This window comes from Mirounga leonina, unplaced genomic scaffold (assembly GCF_011800145.1).
Source record: "Mirounga leonina isolate KUSES-001 unplaced genomic scaffold, KU_Mleo_1.0 Mir_97, whole genome shotgun sequence".
Lineage (NCBI taxonomy): Eukaryota > Metazoa > Chordata > Mammalia > Carnivora > Phocidae > Mirounga > Mirounga leonina.
The window spans coordinates 143,147-162,234 of NW_023270889.1; the positions used below are offsets into that span (position 1 = coordinate 143,147).

Genomic DNA, 19,088 nt, shown 5'->3' on the forward strand with positions numbered 1-19,088 from the left:
ATGAAAGCTTTTATTCTAAGCAGGCCTTCCCTAGGCTGTTTGATATCCATTCTTACCCAGCTCATGAAGTATTCTACAAGTTCACCTGCTCAATAATTAGTAAAAACCCTAAACTGTAAGCGTGGTTCAAAAATATGCCTGAATAATGGTTTTTCTAGCAGTGGATAGTCTAATGCAAGAACCGTACAGCTGCATCCTACACACTGGGTGGATTCAAACCTACGTTCAAAACATGTCAGTTCCCTTAAAGCTCATTTTGTTCTATCTAAAGTTTTTTTTTTTTAAGATTTATTTATTTATTTGAGTGAGAGAATGTGTGTGTGCACAGGGTGGGGGGCAGAGGGAGAGAGAGAGAGAGAGAATCTCAAGCAGACTCCCCACTGAGCATGGAGCCTGATCTCATGACCCTGAGATCATGACCTGAGCCGAAATAGAGTCAAAAGCTTAACCAACTGAGCCACCCAGGGGCCCCTGTTCTATCTAAAGTTTTTAATTCACTAAAGGATTTCCCCCTCCAGCTTTGTCACCCCTCTGTACCCCCATGTTATGAGAGAAAAGCAGTGCTACTAACAACAGATGTCCCTCTGGGCTGTGTCTACCATGTCTAAATGCATGGGGTGCTCCTGTCCCATGAGCATAGTGGGCCAGTGAAAGCACATGGGGTCCTAGGGCTGGAGGGTTTGTTTCCAGGAAGCTCCTTGCCAGCAGGCGGGATGGAAGCTGAAGAGCAGCTGGCTGTATGGAGCCCTCTACAGTCTCCAACAACTTACTGGGCTGCTGGGGTCATCTGCTTTACCTCGTGTTTGGCTTTCAACTCCTATGAGATGAGTTTGCCCTAGTATAGATGTGAAACAGCAAGTTAATTATCTGGGTTTCAGGGTATCATTTGATGAATATTCCTTGCCTTTTATTATTCATTTTTTTTATTTGAGTATAGGTGACACAGTGTTACATTAGTTTCAGGTGTACAGCTTAGTGATTTGACAAGTTTATACGTTAGGCTTTGTTCATTGTAGGTTTAGCTACCATCCATCCAGTTACATCACTATTACAATATCATTGACCGTATTCCTTATGCTGTACCTTTCATTCCTGTGATTTGTGATTCATGTTATGGTGGAGAGGTAATAGCAGAGGACAAAAACCATGAAAAGTGTGATTGTGTGCTTTTCAAGCTCATTTAGGAAATACCAATTTCATATATGTAACATGCAAAGGTCTCTAATGAAATCCAGAAGCAGGAGAGAAATACTGGGTGAATATTGCCTTTTAAGTGTTCATCTATATCATGATATTTTCATTACTTAAAAGGAAAGGATGCTAGGTCTCAGATAAGTTTTTAGATTTCCTCCTAGAATTCTACCTTCATTTTTGGTAATGTACCTATGGAGCCTAATAAAAAGGTAGTAAGAGACCTCAGGAATAAATGACAGATATAATCCAGGGTCCTCATAAATGGATTTTCAAAAAGTTTTCTCTCAAAAATGAAATTATTCACATAAGGCCATAGCACAAGGTAATTAATTTTACTTTCTATTTTGCATCACACATAATCAGTAATGGAACAAAACATGTTTCTAAGAAACAACGGGGTATCTATGTTATTAAACTATAATGAGTGTCTTTGGGGATACTGGTTTATCACAGTTTTGTTTTTTCTTGACCTGCCACTGGCCATTTCATTGATCTTCTCAGTTTCTCAGTTTGGTCCAAGATAATTGGAGCTATATAGCTAAAGAAAGAACTAAATACCTCAGAAGTATCTTTTGCCAAAAGCAAAAGTTTCTTAGAAGCTCCTAAAGTCTTCTCTGGTTTGGTTTGTGTTTTACTAAAGCATTTTTTTCCATCATTCAAACTCAAGCTTATGTGTTCTTTCAACTTTCTCTTTAACAGTGACTCTAAACTTTTTTTTTTTGCCAATTAAAAGACAGTGTTTTAATGCAAATCAAAAGTACCATGAGATATCACCTCACTCCTGTCAGAATGGCTAAAATCAAAAAAAAAAAGAAAGAAAGAAAGAAAAAGAAATAACAAGTGGTGAGAATGTAGGGAAGGGGCGCCTGGGTGGCTCAGTTGGTTAGGCGACTGCCTTTGGCTCAGGTCATGATCCTGGAGTCCCAGGATCGAGTCCCGCATCGGGCTCCCTGCTTGGCAGGGAGTCTGCTTCTCCCTCTGACTCTCCTCCCTCTCATGCTCTCTGTCTCTCATTCTCTCTCTCTCTCAAATAAATAAATAAAATCTTTAAAAAAAAAAAAAGAATGTAGGGAAAAAGGAACCCTCATGCACATAAATCAGTACAGCCTCTGTGGAAAACAGCATGGAGGTTCTTCAAAAACTTAAAAAGAGAAATACCATATGATTCAGTAATTCCCCTACTGGGTATTTACCCAAAGGAAATGAAAACACTAATTCAAAAAAGATATATGTCCCCCATATTTACTGCAGCATTATTTACCATAGTCAAGATATGGAAGCAACCTAAGTGTCCATCAATTGAATGGATGAAGAAGACGTGGTGTGTGTGTGTGTGTGTGTGTGTGTATATATATATACATTATATATATATATAATAGCCCATCATATATATATATATGATGGGCTATTATTACTCAGCCATAAAAAGAATGAGATCATGCCATTTGCAACAACATGGATGGACTAGGGGGCATTATGCTAAGTGAAATAAGCCAGACAAATACCATATGATTTCACTCATATGTGGAAACTAAAAAAGCAAATGAGTAAACAGACAAAAAGCAAAATCAGATGTGTAAATACAGAGAACAAACTGGCGGTTGCCAGAGGGGTGGGGGTGGTCAAAATGGGCAAAGGGGAGTGGCAGATACAGGCTTCCAGTTACGGAATGAATAAGCCATGGGAATAAAAGGCACAACACCAGAATATAGTCAATGATAGTGTGATAGGGTTGTGTGGTGACAGACACACTACACTTGTGAGCACAGCATAACTTATAGAGAAGTTGAATCACTATATTGTATATCTGAAACTATATTGTATACCTGGAAAATGTAACATTGTGTGTCACTTATACTCAAAAAAATTTTAGTAGAAAAAATAAATGATGGTATTTTATTAGGTCATCTTTACATGGCCCATATAGTAGTTACAGGTTTACTGTTTAAAAAACTGACAACCTGTTCTCTATAGAGCCTAAACCATCTTACTTTCTCATCAGCAATGTATGAATGATCCAGCTCCTCTGCAACCTTGTCAGCATTTGGTGTCACCACTATTTTTTTAGTTATTCTGATTGGTGTGTAGCAATATCTCATTGTGGTCTTAATCTGCATTTCCCTGATGGCTAATAATGTTGAATATATTTTCAAGTGCTTATTTGCCATTTATATATCCTTTTTGATGATTTGGTGATTTCATCTCAAAATTATTAACTATTAACATCTGCAAAGACCCTATTTCCAAAACAGATTACATTCTGAAGTTCCAAGTAGCCTTGAATGAGTGAAAGGGAACACTGTTCAAGCCACTACATAGGGTTTGCAAATATTTTCTCTTAGGCTGTGGCTTGTCTTTTCATCCTATTAAAAGAGTCAAAATTTTTTTAATTTTGATGAGTCCAATTTTTTAATGTTTCCATTTATGGACTGCACGTTTGATGTCAAGTTTAGAAACTCTTTGCCTAACCCTAGATACTGAAAATTTTCTCCTATTTATGTCCTAAAAGTTTTTAGTTTTACATTTTACATTTAAGTTTGTGTTCTACTTCAAGATAATTTTTGCATATGATGTGAGACTTAAGTAGAGGTTCTTTTTATATTTTTCAAATTTTTGCCTATGAATGTCCAATTGCTTCAGGACCCTTTCTTGAACAGGCTACCTTTCCTCCACTGAATTGTTTTTATACCTTTGCCAAGAAATCAATTGAATATATTTGTTTTGCACTATTTTTGCATTCTCTGGTTGATTCCATTGATCTTTGTGTCTCTCCGTCCACCCAAACCACACAATCTTGGTTACTGAAGCTGTATAATAAATTTTGAAGTTTTGTAGACTGATTCTTCCCATTTTATTACTCTTTTTCAAATTGTTTTGAAAACTTATTCTAATTCCTTTGCCTTCCCCTATACATTTTAGAATAACTTTTCTATATTTCAAAAACAATCTTGCTGGAATTTTGGTAGAAATATCATTAAACCTATATATTTATTTCAGGAGAATTCATCTTGACCATGTTAAGTCTTCCAGTTCACGAGGATAGTATGTTTCTCCATTTATTTAGATCTCTGATTCTTTCCTCAGTGTTTTGTAGTTTTCAGCATACAAGTCCTGTACATGTTTTGTTAGATTTAAAAGTATATAATAATTATATGTAAAAATTTCATACTTTTGAGTGATTGTGAAAGGTACTACATTTTTGGGTGCCTGGGTGGCTCAGTCGTTAAGCGTCTGCCTTCAGCTCAGGTCATGATCCCAGGGTCCTGGGATCGAGTCCTACATCGGGCCCCCTGCTCGGCAGGAAGCCTGCTTCTCCCTTCCCACTCCCCCTGCTTGTGTTCCTGTTCTTGCTATCTCTCTGTCAAATAAATAAATAAAATCTTTAAAAAAAAAAAAAGGTACTACATTTTTAATTTCAGTGTCCACCTGTTCATTGACAGTACATAAAAATGTGATTGATTTTTGTATGATTATATTGTACCCTGTGAGCTTATTTGTTCTAGTTTGTGTGTTTGCATACAATCTTTGGGATTTTCTATAGATACAATTATATTATCTGCAAATAAGGCTAGTTTTACATCTTCCCCTCTAATCTATGTCTTTTTTTTTCTTGTCTTATTGCACAGGCTAAAACTGCACTCTTTTTTTCTTTATGTTCTTTAGACTTGATCATTTACATTGTCCTATCTTCAAGTTCATTGGTTCTTATTCTGTCTGCTCAAACCTGCCAATGATTCCCTCTAGTTAATTTTTTTATTACAGTGATTGTACTTTTTAGCTTCAAAATTTCATCCTGGTTTCTTTTTAGATTTTCTATCTCTTTATTGATATTCTCATTTTGTTCATACAACATTTTCTTGATTTTCTCCACATCTTCTTTAGTTCTTTGAGCATCTTTAAGGCAGTTGTTTTAAAATCTTTGTGTAATAAATCTGCCATCAGAAACAATTTGTTGATTTATTTTTTCCTTTGAATGGGCCATACTTTCCTGGTTCTTTGTATGTTTTATGATTTTTGTGTGTGTGGAAAAATGGACATTTGAGTCTATTAATGTGGTAACTCTGGAAATAAGGTTCTTCCTCTTCCCTAGAGTTTGCTGTTTTTATTGTTATATCATCATCATCATCATCATCATCATCATCATTATAGGCTGTGTTTGTGCCAAGGATCAACCTCAGGTAAAAACTTAAGGTCTTCTCAGGTCTCTCTTACCTGGGCCTATGTGGTTACTTTCTAATCTTCCCCATATATGCAATTATTTTTAGAAAGTCCTATTCTTTATTGTCTGGCTCCCCAAAGGGGAAAAGGATAAAAATGAAGAGAGGGGGGAAAAGGGTGCTCTGGAAATCACTCCAGTTAAAGGGGGTTGGGGGCTTGTAACAACATGGAGAGGTGCAACAATGAAGGCTATCCACAACTTTGTCTTTACCTGTATGATTAGAAGTAGTCATCAGCAATCAGAGCACAGATCCTTGACATTTAGGGGACAAATATCAAAATATCAAATCAATTCAGGTAGTGACCCACTTCTACTCTGTTACATAATCTACCACTTCTGATGACCAGTAAACATCTACAACTCTTTGTTTTCAAGAATTCAGGGAAATTGTGCTCAAGTAATGTTACCAAGAGGTTGTCACCTTTACTGGAGAATTTCTAAACTCTGAAAGGTGGATCATACTTGCCCTTGGCTTTATGGCCTTGGCTTTGTGGCCTTCCTCACAAAGATGGTAGGTCCATGTCCAGATAATCATGCCAATGATTCTGTCAAAAATTGGAGCAACTCTGATTTTGTAGAACCTGCTTAGCATATTTCTGAATCCTTTTATAAAGCCAGATTAAGTTGAAGATATAAGGAATCCATTCTTTGAATGCTGGTAATGAGCATTTGAGAGCATCTTTTATCAAGTCTTCTCAATTTTTCTTTACCTTGAGTATACCACTGCTGGGAAGATCTTGAGCAGTTCTTTCTCAGTTTGACTTAGTTATATTTATTTGCACTGCTTAGCCAGCAGGTGCTACTGACACCAAAGACTTGACTGGAGGCTGCAGGGGACATATCCCTCCACATATTAGGATGGAGGATGCCTATACGTTTGCACATGAGAATAGCTTTCATTTTACCAAGTTTTATTATCGGTGTGCCAACAACTACAGCCTAGTCTTTTCAATACCTAGCCTTCTGTCTCCCATCATTAATTACCTGTACAAGCAAGTCACTTAACCTCTTTGTCTTTACATTTCTGATGACTAAGGATACTAAAACATATCACATTTATCTCCCAGGGCTTTTTGGTAAGAATCAAAAAAATGACAATACCTAAGAAATTGCCTAGTTCAACCTACTCACTTCACAGATGAGGCAGCAGGTGAGGAGAGGTGAAGGAAATCATCTAAGGTGATAATACTGGCTGATGGAAAAGCCAGAGTAAGCACTCACTTTTCCCAACTCCCAAGCCAATACTCTAGTTTTGTCATGCAGGTGAAAGTATTTTGAAAACTTCCAGTATTACATGAGAAAAATGATGCCCAGACCAGGGAGGCCCTGCCTGGAATATCCAATCTCCAGGGCTCTTTCCAATCCCAGCTCTTTTCAACCTGTACACTCAAAGTATGTCATGGGGTTTTGCTTCCTTCCTTTATGGGAGGAGATCCAGCCTGGTGGCTACATGAAAGGGAAGGGGTATATCTGAGTCATTCACATGGCTCCGTACTCTGAGCTTCTAATTAGTATGATCTCTTATTTGTTGTTAGTAAATATACCAACAAATTAAGTTATAAATAAGCTAATACCTTTCCTCTGATACCTGGAAAATCCAGAATCCTCATTATCTCTTCAGTCAAAACATTCTGCAACCTGCCTTCCATGAATTCATCTAATCAAATTCACACATTATTGAGACAAATGCACCTCCTGTTAACCGACATTTGCTTGATGCTCTTTTCCGATGTATGGCAGTTTTAAATTTCTGCTTTATTCAATGAGTTCCTTTAATCCATATAAGTAAAATGGGGCTAACAATAGTATCTGTTTCATAAGGTTGTTGAGAGGATTCAATGACACAACATAAAGTGGATGACATAGCGTAAGGGTGCAAAAATGTTAATGTTTGTGACTTTTTAGTGATATTAATATTATTACTATTTCATAAGAACTGAACAGGGATTGTTATTTCTGAATTAATCAAGTGAGTTAAAGCTTATGTCCTTGTCTGTGCTCAACCTATTCTAATTCAGCAAACTGTAGTAGCCTCTTTGATTCTGTGATGTAGACAGGCACAAGTGGCCAGGGAATAAAAGACACTGAAATCTCTGAAGTACATGATGATCCCCACTTTACAGGTGATTCCTCACACAGAGGTTTAGGAGGGTGAGTCTCAAGGCACAATGCAACCCGACTCCTGATGCCCCGTTTAAGGTGCTTTCCCTTCTCTCTACCAACGTGGTGCATAAACATGGCAAGGAGATCCCCATTTCCTTGGCCCTTTACCTGTGTCCGAGCTCATGGGCAATTGTGAAAGCCAGAGGGAGTCCAGAGTCTTCATTGATGTTACAACTCCGGTGAGGTTGGCACATTCCCGACAGGTGAGACAGACCCAAAGTCTCACAGGGGCGATTGACACCAGCACAGATGTCTTTTCTGAAAGCAGAGAACAGAGATGCGTAGGCTCCCAAAGAAACATCTGAAAAAAGCCCTTCTGGAAAAAATATGCATATTAATTCACATTCGATGTGGTCCGGGAAGCATGATTTAAATTGTTTTTAAAAGTCCATATGAATATAGCGGGGCAATTCTGAATTCATTAGATTATTCTGATTTCACTTCTTAATTACTGAATCTCACTAACACCTAAAAAATGTGCGAAAATATGACAAATGTTTTATTTTGAGTTGCTTCTGCCCTTAATCCCAGGAAGCCAAATTACATCGTTTGGACCAAAAGATAAGGATTTGATGGAAAATTGAAGATTATTTGAACTTTTATATAGAGAAAGGACAACCAGCAGTGGCTGAAGGTGTTCAAATATGAAACCCCTTTTTGGTCTTTCTGAGGTCTGTGCTCAAAATTCATCTGAGAACTTTTGCTTATTCATGAAAAAGGCAATTGGTCTCATCAATCCATCCAGAGCTCAAATCAGTTGTCTCTGCAGCCCCACTACCCTAACAACATTGCATATGGGAGGGAAATGCACATGCAGATAAAGACTCCCAGGATCTCAAAAAATACTGGATATAGTCCTTAAATGTAAAATGAGCTCCCATATGTTTGTGGGGATTATTTCAGTCATTGATAAGAGTTAACTAGTCCTTTGGTTTTCCTCAAGAAGAGCTCTTTGCCGAGAGTAAGTAGCACAAATGCCAACAAGGCTCTGAGCTTCAGTTAGTTACAGACCTTCAACTCACCGGGCAACAAATGGTCTGTTCTTTGTTTCCACTGGGCCATGGAAAAGATCGAGCCTCTGAAAACTCCTGTGAGTCCTCAGTTGTCCAGGAGACAATGGCTGGGACAGTGGGACAGGACAGAGGGGCAGCCCTCATCTCAGGGCATGCCAACTGATCTGGTCTCCACGTTAAGAGCAATGGTTGTTGGGCGGTTTGGTGTTGGAGAGCTGGACTGAATCATGCAGCCCAATCATTCTAAATAATTGCTGGGTCTGTGGGAGGACCAAGCAAACACTGTTCTGCCCCTACTGCAACATGTACTTGTCACTATTTCATTTTTTTTTTTTTTAAAGTCTAGGCCTGCATGGAGCTGCTGGGAAAAGATGATTGGTGTTTCCTGCTAACTCACTGGCTTTCTTATTGTGATGGAACAGGAGTCAGGTCCATTAACTAATTGTTTGCTGAGTACCTACTAAGTATCCAGCGCTAAAGAGGACAAAAGGGGGTAATAAAAGAAATGTTTAGGGATGTGAGTCTTCCAGGGCAGGAGCTCGTGCTCCCCAAAGCAAATTAGCTCTACCTATACCATGCGCTGGGAGTAGTATAAGAGAAAATATGCCCTGGTATGCAGCTACGAGTCCCACTTCATGAGGTACATTCAAGCCAAATACACTTTCTCCTCAATGCAACCCTGCAGAAAGCCTGTGGAAGTGGATCTCATCCCAGTCCTCCAGAGGCAAGTCTTACACCTCCCTCCCTGGTCCGGCTGGTTTCTTCGGAACAGAGGTTCCCAGAAGGGGTTGATTTGGCCCCTCACCCACTCTGAGAGGACATGTGGCAGTGTCTGGAGACTGTTTTGCAGGAGGGTGCTACTGGCATCTTATGGACAGAGGTCTCCACGCATGGGACAGCCCTTCACAACAAAGAATTAACCAACCCAAAACGTCAGTGATGCCAATGGTGAGAAATCCTGTTTTCGAATTTGAATTACTCTCCACTGTTTAGGAGCTGGTGAGGTTCATCATACATTGAAACCAGGCCCTTGTTCCAAAGAAGAAAAATTATCATAAGAGAAAGATTATCATAATAAGAGAGCAGATCCTTCATATCCTTATGGGTAAGAGTTAAGAGTATAACTATTAGGGTCCAACTGCCTGGATTTAAGTCTCAGTTGTACCTGTTAACAGCAATGAGATTTGGGGCAAGTGACCTAACCAAACCTCAGTTTCACCCTTTGCAAAATGGGAATGGCTAATGGCAGTCAACGACCAGGGTTGCTCTGGAGGTTAAATGGAATGATGCTTGTTCTAATAGATGTAGCACAGTGCTACATCTAACACTCCCCAAATGTCAGCTCTCATCAACTCACTCATTTCTTCATGTGAGAAGGAGAGAAGAAATGATTTGTGCTTTCAGGGCAAGAAGAGAGGTGGAGCTGACACAGCTTCCAATGGCGGCCCGGAAGCCAGGGTTCTTCCTCGACTGAGCTCTTTTCCTGGCTTCTTGCCCAGGTCCTCAGTGTTCCCTGCCCACTTGCTGGCTCCCCAGGGCCCCTGTGCTTACATTCTCTACTCACATTAACCTACCTCCCAGGGGAACTACTGATGTCACAGGGCCCAATATGAGCCTAATGTAATAGGTTTATGTCACAGACTTCCTTTGGAAATTGTTGGCATTCAACCAACATTCTGACACTATCATTCAAAAGAATGATTCTGATGGTTGGAGTGAAAGCTGGTTATCATCCTTTGCAGGCCATCACATGCACTGGGATACCAAAGGGACAGATGACAGGCCAAAATGTTCAGGGGCAGTCTGTCCCCCCAGGGAGAACATACACACAGGACCTTCCAGCGCCTGAGGTTCTCGGTGGCTGAAAAGTCAAGCCAAGTGGCCTCTTCGAGGACACATCCCTGGATTTCTTGATGTCTCTGAATCCGCAAACTTGATGTCTCTGAATCTGAGAATTTACCTCCCCCATGAATGAAAGACCTTCATTTGTCTGGATTAAAATAGTGTTTGGTACACAGCAGGTATTCAACAAACATTTATTGAATCAATGAGCACACATAGCCTCCCAGAGCCTGGGTTGATCAGAAAAGTTCATTAGCCTTTCACAGCTATGAGTCCTAGAAGGTTGATGGTTTTTATTGTTCTGTAATCAGAACAAAATATTGTCTTCATGGGGGTAAAGGGAGACAAGTGTAAGAGAACAGCTCTGCCTATTCGGGGTGGGCACCTGCTGCCTATAGTCTGTCTTCAACATCAGTCAGGGATGGGTTACCAGGAAGACTGATTTCTGTAGAGATAGTTGCATGTTTCTAAACTAGAGGAAATTTTTCAAAAATAAAAGAAAGGATCGGAAACCTCATGCTTAAGAGTTACAGTAGTCTTTAGTGAGGATCTGCAAACAATCTCCCTGATTGTTTATGGAGCTTCACAAAAAGCCAATTTTATTTTTATTTTTTTAATTTTTTAAATTTTTTTTTTAAAGATTTTATTTATTTATTTGTGAGAGAGAGAATGAGAGAGAGCACATGAGAGGGGGGAGGGTCAGAGGGAGAAGCAGACTCCCTGCCGAGCAGGGAGCCCGATGCGGGACTCGATCCAGGGACTCCGGGATCATGACCTGAGCCGAAGGCAGTTGCTTAACCAACTGAGCCACCCAGGCACCCAAAAGCCAATTTTAAAGATGAAATCATCGTTGGGATAGGAAAAAAGCCTGCAATTTGCCCGCAGATGCAGTTCATTAACATGGGGAGTTTTGCTACACACGTTTACTAATTGCCCCCTCACTGGTATGGGCATTGGGAGTCATCTGGATCATAGAAACTACCTTTAAAAATGACTGAAAGCAGCAAAGAGTAGGCAATAATGCATAAGTTTGAATACGGGATAACTCTTTCACCCACCAGCCCTCCCATTTGCAGCCCCTGGCTTCCACATAGTCCCCAGGGTACCTGGTGAGGAGGACAGCCACATCATGATGGGCCGGGTTGAGGTCACTCTTCAGATTGATGCTTTTCTGCCACTTACAGAAGCTGGACAGTGTCTTCTCCGCATGGTGGACGATTTTTAATCCTTGCTAGAGAAAGAAGAGGAAGAGAAGGGCACAGCTGAGCTTCCCATGCTCAGGTCTCATTACACAAGTCCTCAGAAGCAGCCGAGTGTGATGAGCTCTTGGTGGGCGCCTCAGACATCTATTTGGCAAGAGTTTGTCAGAAGCTAACTTACTCCCTGTTCTCAACACCATTACCCTCATGACTTTTATTAAAAGAACCTGAAGTCTGATTGCTGTTGCTAGGACTTCTAGTACTATGTTTTAAAAATACTTTTAAAATACCTTGAAAATAATAACCAGTCTGAATTAAGGCTCAAGGGTTGCAATAGAAAATCTTACAATGCGGGGCGCCTGGGTGGCTCAGTCGGTTAAGCGTCTGCTTTCGGCTCAGGTCGTGATTCCAGCGTCCTGGGATCGAGCCCCACATCGGGCTCCTTGCTCAACGGGGAGCCTGCTTCTCCCTCTCCCTCTGCCTGCAGCTCCCCCTGCTTGTACTCTCTTTCTCGCTATCTCTCTGTCAATAAATAAATAAAATCTTTAAAAAAAAAAAAAAAGAAAATCTTACAATGCACTTCTCAGTATGATTCTATGTGGGTTACTTACTACTTAATTTTATGTGAAATCCCATACTTTTGAATCAAAGGGAAGCTTTCAGTGGGTGACAGTGGGTAAGAAGAGCCCACACACTCACATACTCACATACCCATACACTTCACACTCTCACACACCCACACAAAGGGTCATTTAAGCTCCCTGTCTAAGCAGCCATAAATATACAAACTTATTAGAGTTAAGGTGACCACACAGGCAGAGGCAGAGGGACCCTATTTTAGAATGTTCTCCTTTGACTCACAAAGTCCCTGGTCAGGGCACACAGCTCAAGATGGGATGCCACCAGATCAGAAAAGCTCTGTTTTTGCTTCAATATTGGCTGGACTCACCATTTTGTAGGACTTACATACCAATCCATGAATGTTTGTTTAAAGAAAAGTGAATGTTTACAAACTTCCACTCTCTCCAGGACCTGAGCCAAATTCAGTGTCAGCAAGGACACCTCTTCATCATCCTGGGGCAAGCAGAGTCATTTTCCAGATGTTGCAGCAGGAACTCTGCCTCCAAGTTTCCCATCATTACTAAGAGCCTTGGGTTTTATGCATCTAGTCTTGTCACTTCGACAGTGAGGAAATCCAGGCCAGAGAGGGGCACTACCTTAGCCAAGTCACACATCAGGTGTCGGCAAAGCTGTGCTTTGAGTCTAGGTTTTCAGGACTAGTCTGGGATTAGTGGTTTCCAAACTGTTGAGGACTTCTCTCAACTCACTGCTTGAATAACTGGAATGATTTAGCAGTTAGCCAATGGATGATTATTGCTTATTTCTACTCCCCTAGGTCACACTCCCACCCTGGGAAGGAGACAAACACAGGAAGAAACCCTCCACTTCTGAGACACCCAGCTCTTCATCCCCCTCCTGCTCTCGGACTGCTTCTCAGGCTCCTTTACAGGCTCTTCTTCTTCTGCCTTTTCTTTTCACTCATTGCTTAGTTCACTCTCAATCACAGTCAGATTTGGGGAAGTCATCTATATGCTGCTGACTCTCAAATCTATAACTCATTCCAAATCTCTCCTAGAGTGCAACTCGTGCACTCAAATCTCTTGATAGGCACCTTCTAAATGGTACCACAAGAGCCCCCAAGTCAGCATCCCCAAAGTCCCCCCCCCCCCCCGTATTAACCTGCTGTTCTTCCTGCTTCCTCTTAGTTGAAGTACCATCAGCTTAGCGGTCTAATCTAGAAACACCAGGGTCCTCCTGTTGGTCTTCTCTCCCTCCACATCCTGCATCCCCATCTGCCCTCGTGTGCTGCTAAGTCTCCCTCCCCTCCACTTTTACTCCCAAGCTGAAACTCTCATCATTTCATGCCTGAGTTTATGCTCGCATCACCTCATAACTGTTCTCCTTTCTTCCTTGTTCTTAAATCCATCCTCCATGCTGTTGCCAGGCTGATCTGGTCAAGACCAAAGTCTGCCCATATAATGGCCCAGGGCTCAAAACCCTTCAAAGTCTGACCTCCAGGAAGCTCTCCCTTCATCTGCAACCTCACCGTGTATGCTCCGGCAACATTCAAAAGGCTGGTATTACCTTCCCTCCACACCCTACATGCCATATACCAGGCTCTTTTCACCTTTCTTTTTTTTGTAATATTTTCTTTATTTCAGAGAAAGAGAGACAGTGGGGAGAGGGGCAGAAGGGGAGGGAGAGAGAAAGGGAGAGAACCTCAAGCAGACTCCCTGCTGCGCACAGAGTCCTATGCAGGGCTCCATCTCATGACCCTGAGATCGTGACTTGAGCCGAAACCAAGAGTCAGACGCTTAACCGACTGAGCCACCCAGACGCCCTTCACCTTGCTTTCTTCAAGCTGCTCCTTTATCTAGAATGTCTTTCTTCCCACTTTTACCCCTTCAACCTATTCAGCACCCATCCTTTAAGACTCAATCTGAGCATTTCCAGGAAGCCTTCCCCAACCTCATTCTGGATTAGGTTCCTGCCAGTTTATCTTGTGCCTACCTGGCTCACAGCACTTGCTGCCCTGGGTTAAAATGATCAAACTGTGTGCCTGTTTCCTCCTTAGCTCTTTCAGATCAAAGACTGAGGTTTATTCCCCTACTCATCTCAGGCACTGCCCGGAGCCTGGCGCACAGCAGGTATACACCCCACATTGAGGCTGCACCCCACCCCCCCACAAGGAATGGAGAGAAGGTGAAGAATACATCCACTGTGCTGGACAAAAGAGCCGCTCCCACAAGGACAAGGTTTTGTGGTGAGTCAGTGAAGAGGCAAGATCTCCTGCAGATTAGAGAAGCGGAAGGTAAGGGGTCAGAAGCATAAGAACAGAGCAACAAGCATCTGTAATAATAATTCTGGTGCCTGTAGGAGGAACTGCTGGGAGGCAGGTCCACATGGATCACTCGTGTTTCTTCACATCATCTGAGCAAAGGCACCGACAGCTTTTGTCTCTTTCCAAGGATATGCAGAAACAGACTTGGAGTACAGAGTCAGTGTTCCCCTCCAGAAAAGAAGACAGATTTCTTTGCTGTCCAGGGGAAAAAAAAAAAAAAAAGGATAATGGCTCCCTCCAGGGCACAAGCTGACAGATCTGCTCACAAGCACCTCGGAAGGGCTGATGTTTCCTTGTGTTGGGATTCCTCAGCTGAGATCAAGCCCACAATGTGCCCAGCATCCACCTGGGCCGTCCCCGTCACCCCGGCAAGGGGACAAGAGGGGTAGCTGCAGACATGAAGCTCAAGCCGTGTGTTGTGCTGTGAGGAAAAAAGTCCTCCTTCCCTCCCCGGAAGGCTCATGTCTTCTGCCAGCATCGAGTCCAGGGACGCATGGCTGGAGAGCAAGTGAGCTCGCAGGGAGAACAAAATCTGAGACCCTTCATAGCTCATGACGGCAATGAGGACGAGAAGGGAGAACAGAGACCCAGCAGTCAGGAGAGCGAGGTCGAGGCTGAACCGTCTACACACACGGGCCAGGTGTGCAAGGTTGTCGAGGTAAGCCAGCAGCAGGACGATGGCAGAGGGAGTGAAGGAGAGGAAAAGGAGCTGAGAAGTAGATGGCAACGAAGGGGATTATTCTTCCCACGTTCCATCATTCCTGCAAGAGCAATTCTGGAATAACCTGGGGGTTAGTCACTGAAGAGAAAAAAAAAATGTTAGGGCCTGAAGGCTCTCCTCGAAATCTTCCCTACTGCTTTTGTCATTTTTTGTTTTTTTGTTTTTTACAAGGCAAGTGCCCAGTGAGCTAAGTTGCTGATCATTTGTGGCTGGGTCCCTTGCCCCTGTGTAGGACTTCCATGCACGATATGTGGCACTTAACACAAGCTCAGTGACAGGGTCATCAGGATACCTTACTACTTTTCTACTAAATGTCATGACTCTGCCAGGAGGTTTTAAATGAGCACAATTTTTCTGTGTCCTCTTGGCCTCTTAATCTCCAAGTCTCATAAAAGGTTAATCCAGGAAACACTTGCTCGTTTATTTTCTTGAATGCACTTGATCACAGACGCCTCGAGAAGCATTAATTAGCTCTGCCTCAGTACCACATGCCCTGAGCATGCCCGAGTTGCAAAAGAACTTTAGGGAGGTCATGCTGGCTCACCGAATGTGGGGAGACTTGGACTACACATGTTCTATAAAGCACCCTCATAAGTATTTGAGCTTATCAAGACAAACACCCGTCCACACTGATTTCGCCCCCCCCCAAAATAGCTTTCCCTTTTTGTTCTTTTACTGTTTTTTTCTCACATCATTTTCTCAAGTGAGTTCAATTCACTCCCCACTTTCCCTTCCCTACTCATTTGGGTACATGACACCAAAGGATGGGAAGAAGACCTCAAGGAAATCAGCAACAGCTCACAGAAACAGCCCCAAATGGAAGACAAGAAATGATTTTGCAAAATGTGGCTTTTGCTATAAATTGTTCTCTCTGGGTAAGCTCCCTTTATAATGAAAAAAAAATCTTGTATCGATTTCCTTGGGAATTGTTAGTAGCAGCTTGGGATTCAATGCATAACCTGATTATTCTCTGCCAGCCAGGCTTAGGTTCCTAGGAAAAAAAGAGATTGGACAGAGAAAAGAAAATAGTACAAAGTTTTACATGAAAACTAAAGAATAACTCATCTGTCAGAGAAAAGATTCTTTTTTTTTTTCTTTAAGGATTTTATTTATTCACTTGAAAGAGAGCGAGCGAGCTAGTGCACAAGCAGTGGGGAGATGCAGAGGGAGAGGGAGAAGCAGACCCACCACAGAGCAGGGAGCCCGATGCGGAGCTTGATTCCGGGACCCTGGGATCATGACCTGACCCAAAGGCAGATGCTTAACCAACTGAGCCACCCAGGCGTCCTATCAGAGGGAAAGATTCTTGATTTAAAAAAGTGATGAGTGTACAAATTGTTTGCCAATATTTTTGACACTTATCCTGAAAAAGCTACAATTATATGGGTTATTACAGACCTAAACATCCTGGAGGGCAGGAGAAATCATCACCCCAAATTCCCAAAACTAACAGGCTTTTTAACTCCAGAGTCTCGCAAAAGGGAACCCAATATTAAATCACTCCCAGACCAAGAGGGAAATTCATTCTCTGTGAAAACAGTCACCATCTTCCTGCTTATCAGCCCTCTGGCCGCTGCTCCTTCAAGCCAGCCTGACACCCTCAGGCTCCATCCCAGATGGCACATCCAGCCTCATCCTAACTCACTCCCATCCCTGTTTTTTCTGTATCCTATTCTTAAAAGAAGTCTCAAAGTTAGGATCCTAATCTTGTCCCTCCTACTTTCTATTTTCCTTCAACAATTCTGCACAATTTTGTGCAATGAGCATACCAGCAACAAGTTTACAGGGTTGTGATAGGACCTCAGAGATGATGACGAGAAGTAACACTTACCCACTGGTTTCTACGAGCCAGATACTATGCTAACTAATGCAGGAATTCACATGTCTGATTCTCACAGCAACCCTAGGAAGTAGATATGATTATCCCCATTTTACAAAAGGAAGAAATGGAGGCACAAACAGGTCAAAAAACTTACCAAATTTCCTATAGCTTAAAAGGGGAGGGACTAATGATACATCTGGAACTCTCCCTGATGTCAACTGCTCAGAAGAGCTGGAAAGAGGAGAGTAATCCTAACCTTAACCTCTGGCCCAAAAGGGGAACAGGGAGGTCATCGAATGAATTGGTCTAAAGTGGAAAGGGCTTGAGGCCAAGTATGTGTCCAAGTCTTTGAGGGAGAATGAAATGTTCAAAGGATGGGTTTAGGGTCATAACAGGAAAATGAGAGCTTGATTCAGGGCTGGAGGGAGGCAGGATAGGAATGAGAGGACACTGCCTCCTATCTGAAGCTACTCTTTGATTTTGTGGCCCATGATGTCTCAGTATGACTGACATGTCTTTCCAGCCCATGGTTTTGGGTACCTCAGTTTCCGCTGGTCTGAAATATGACCACCTCGTCTCTGAGAAAGCCTCCAGGATGCTCCAAATTGAGTATCGTGTCCAATTATCCCGGTTTATTCTCAAAACATAATGAAAATCCATAGTGGTTTTTGCATAGCTGTGACTGACAAACAAAAACTGTACTTTATGTATTAACCAGAAAGTCTCTTGGACCCACCGCAGGAAATGAAGTCCAAAATGATGTCAGCTGTCAGATGTGATTAGAATAAGAAAGACAGGAGTTGTAGAAAGGCATTATGGAGGCGGCCTACCTCAGCATTCCCACCTCATGTCACTTTCCACGGAGCCCTAGAACCATCCCTCTAGTGCCTTTCTCTCCATTTCATCCCTCAGTTTGGAACCACCCACAGGCTCCCCTAGAATTAGATCCACATCCCTTTATTTGGACTCGATCCCTTTACAAGGCTTGTCATGACCATGGCCACTGCTGACCCTCATCTTCGCCCTCTGACTGCTGACTTCACATGCTCACTCTTTCCCTTATCTATTATGTACCAATAGGGCTAGGTGGGGAGCAACACCAGACCCGGCCTCTGTCTTTAAGTCTTGGATACTAATGAAGGGAAGTGCATCAAACAAATAGATGTTAAATTACAACTGTGATATGTGCTATGAAGGAGAAATGCACAGCACTGTGAAAGCATATGATAGAATCTTGCTGGGCATGAAGGTCAGGGAAGGCTTCCCCAGTAAACTGACCCTTGAACTGATATGTGAAGGATTAAGAGGTCAATTAAGTGAAGACAAGAAGGAAGACGGTTTGGGCAACAAGACCAGTGGCAGGAGACACCATGAGAAGATTACTGCTCTATCCCAAAGGCAAGAGCGGCATGGTAAGAGATGAGAGAGGGAATTAGAAAAGCACTAGATGGCTTTAAACCAGGGGTGGGGGTCAGAAAATGGGTGCCAGGAGGGAGTGTCATACCCCCAGGAGGGTATGACTGGATTACCATTTGGCTGCGATGAGAAAACAAGATTGAAAGGAATCCAAGTAGACCAAAGTAAACACAACTGTAGCCCAAGAAAGAGAGGACTTCATCTTAAATTTAAGTGATAGAAATGCAGATGGTCAGACAAAACTGGCAACACCTACCGATGGACTGGATAAGAGGGATGGGAGAGGGAGGTGTCATGGATATCTCTGGATCTCTGGCTTCCACCTCTGGAAAGGTGATGATGTCAGCACAGAGACCAGGAGTGCAAAAGACCAGGTGTACATGGAGAGGGGCAGATGGGGACCCACAATTCTCTCTCCTGCCTCCTGCATAGTCCACTGTCTCCTCTGTGCATGGCAAGGTTACTCAGCCTCCCATCTGGGGGTTCATTATCAGTGATGTGTCCTCATGTGTAAGATACTAGTTTACATGCTCAAGCTGACTGTGCAAGTCCCTCTACCTGGAATGTCCTTCCTCACTAGTTAATTCCTTCTCATCC

At 42.3% G+C, this 19,088-nt stretch overlaps 1 protein-coding gene across 5 annotated transcripts in view; it reads right to left on the reverse strand.

Moving 5' to 3' along the window:
- Nucleotides 1–19,088, reverse strand: part of LOC118006572 (A disintegrin and metalloproteinase with thrombospondin motifs 12-like) — a 298,824-nt gene that overhangs the window by 104,288 nt on the left and 175,448 nt on the right. For all 5 annotated transcript variants that reach the window (XM_034999292.1, XM_034999293.1, XM_034999294.1 and 2 more), the window contains exons 6-7: nucleotides 11,538–11,662; nucleotides 7,685–7,834 (exon numbers count right to left, since the gene is read on the reverse strand). In XM_034999292.1, coding sequence (XP_034855183.1) covers nucleotides 7,685–7,834; nucleotides 11,538–11,662 — 275 coding nt within the window. The remainder of the gene's footprint in view (nucleotides 1–7,684; nucleotides 7,835–11,537; nucleotides 11,663–19,088) is intronic.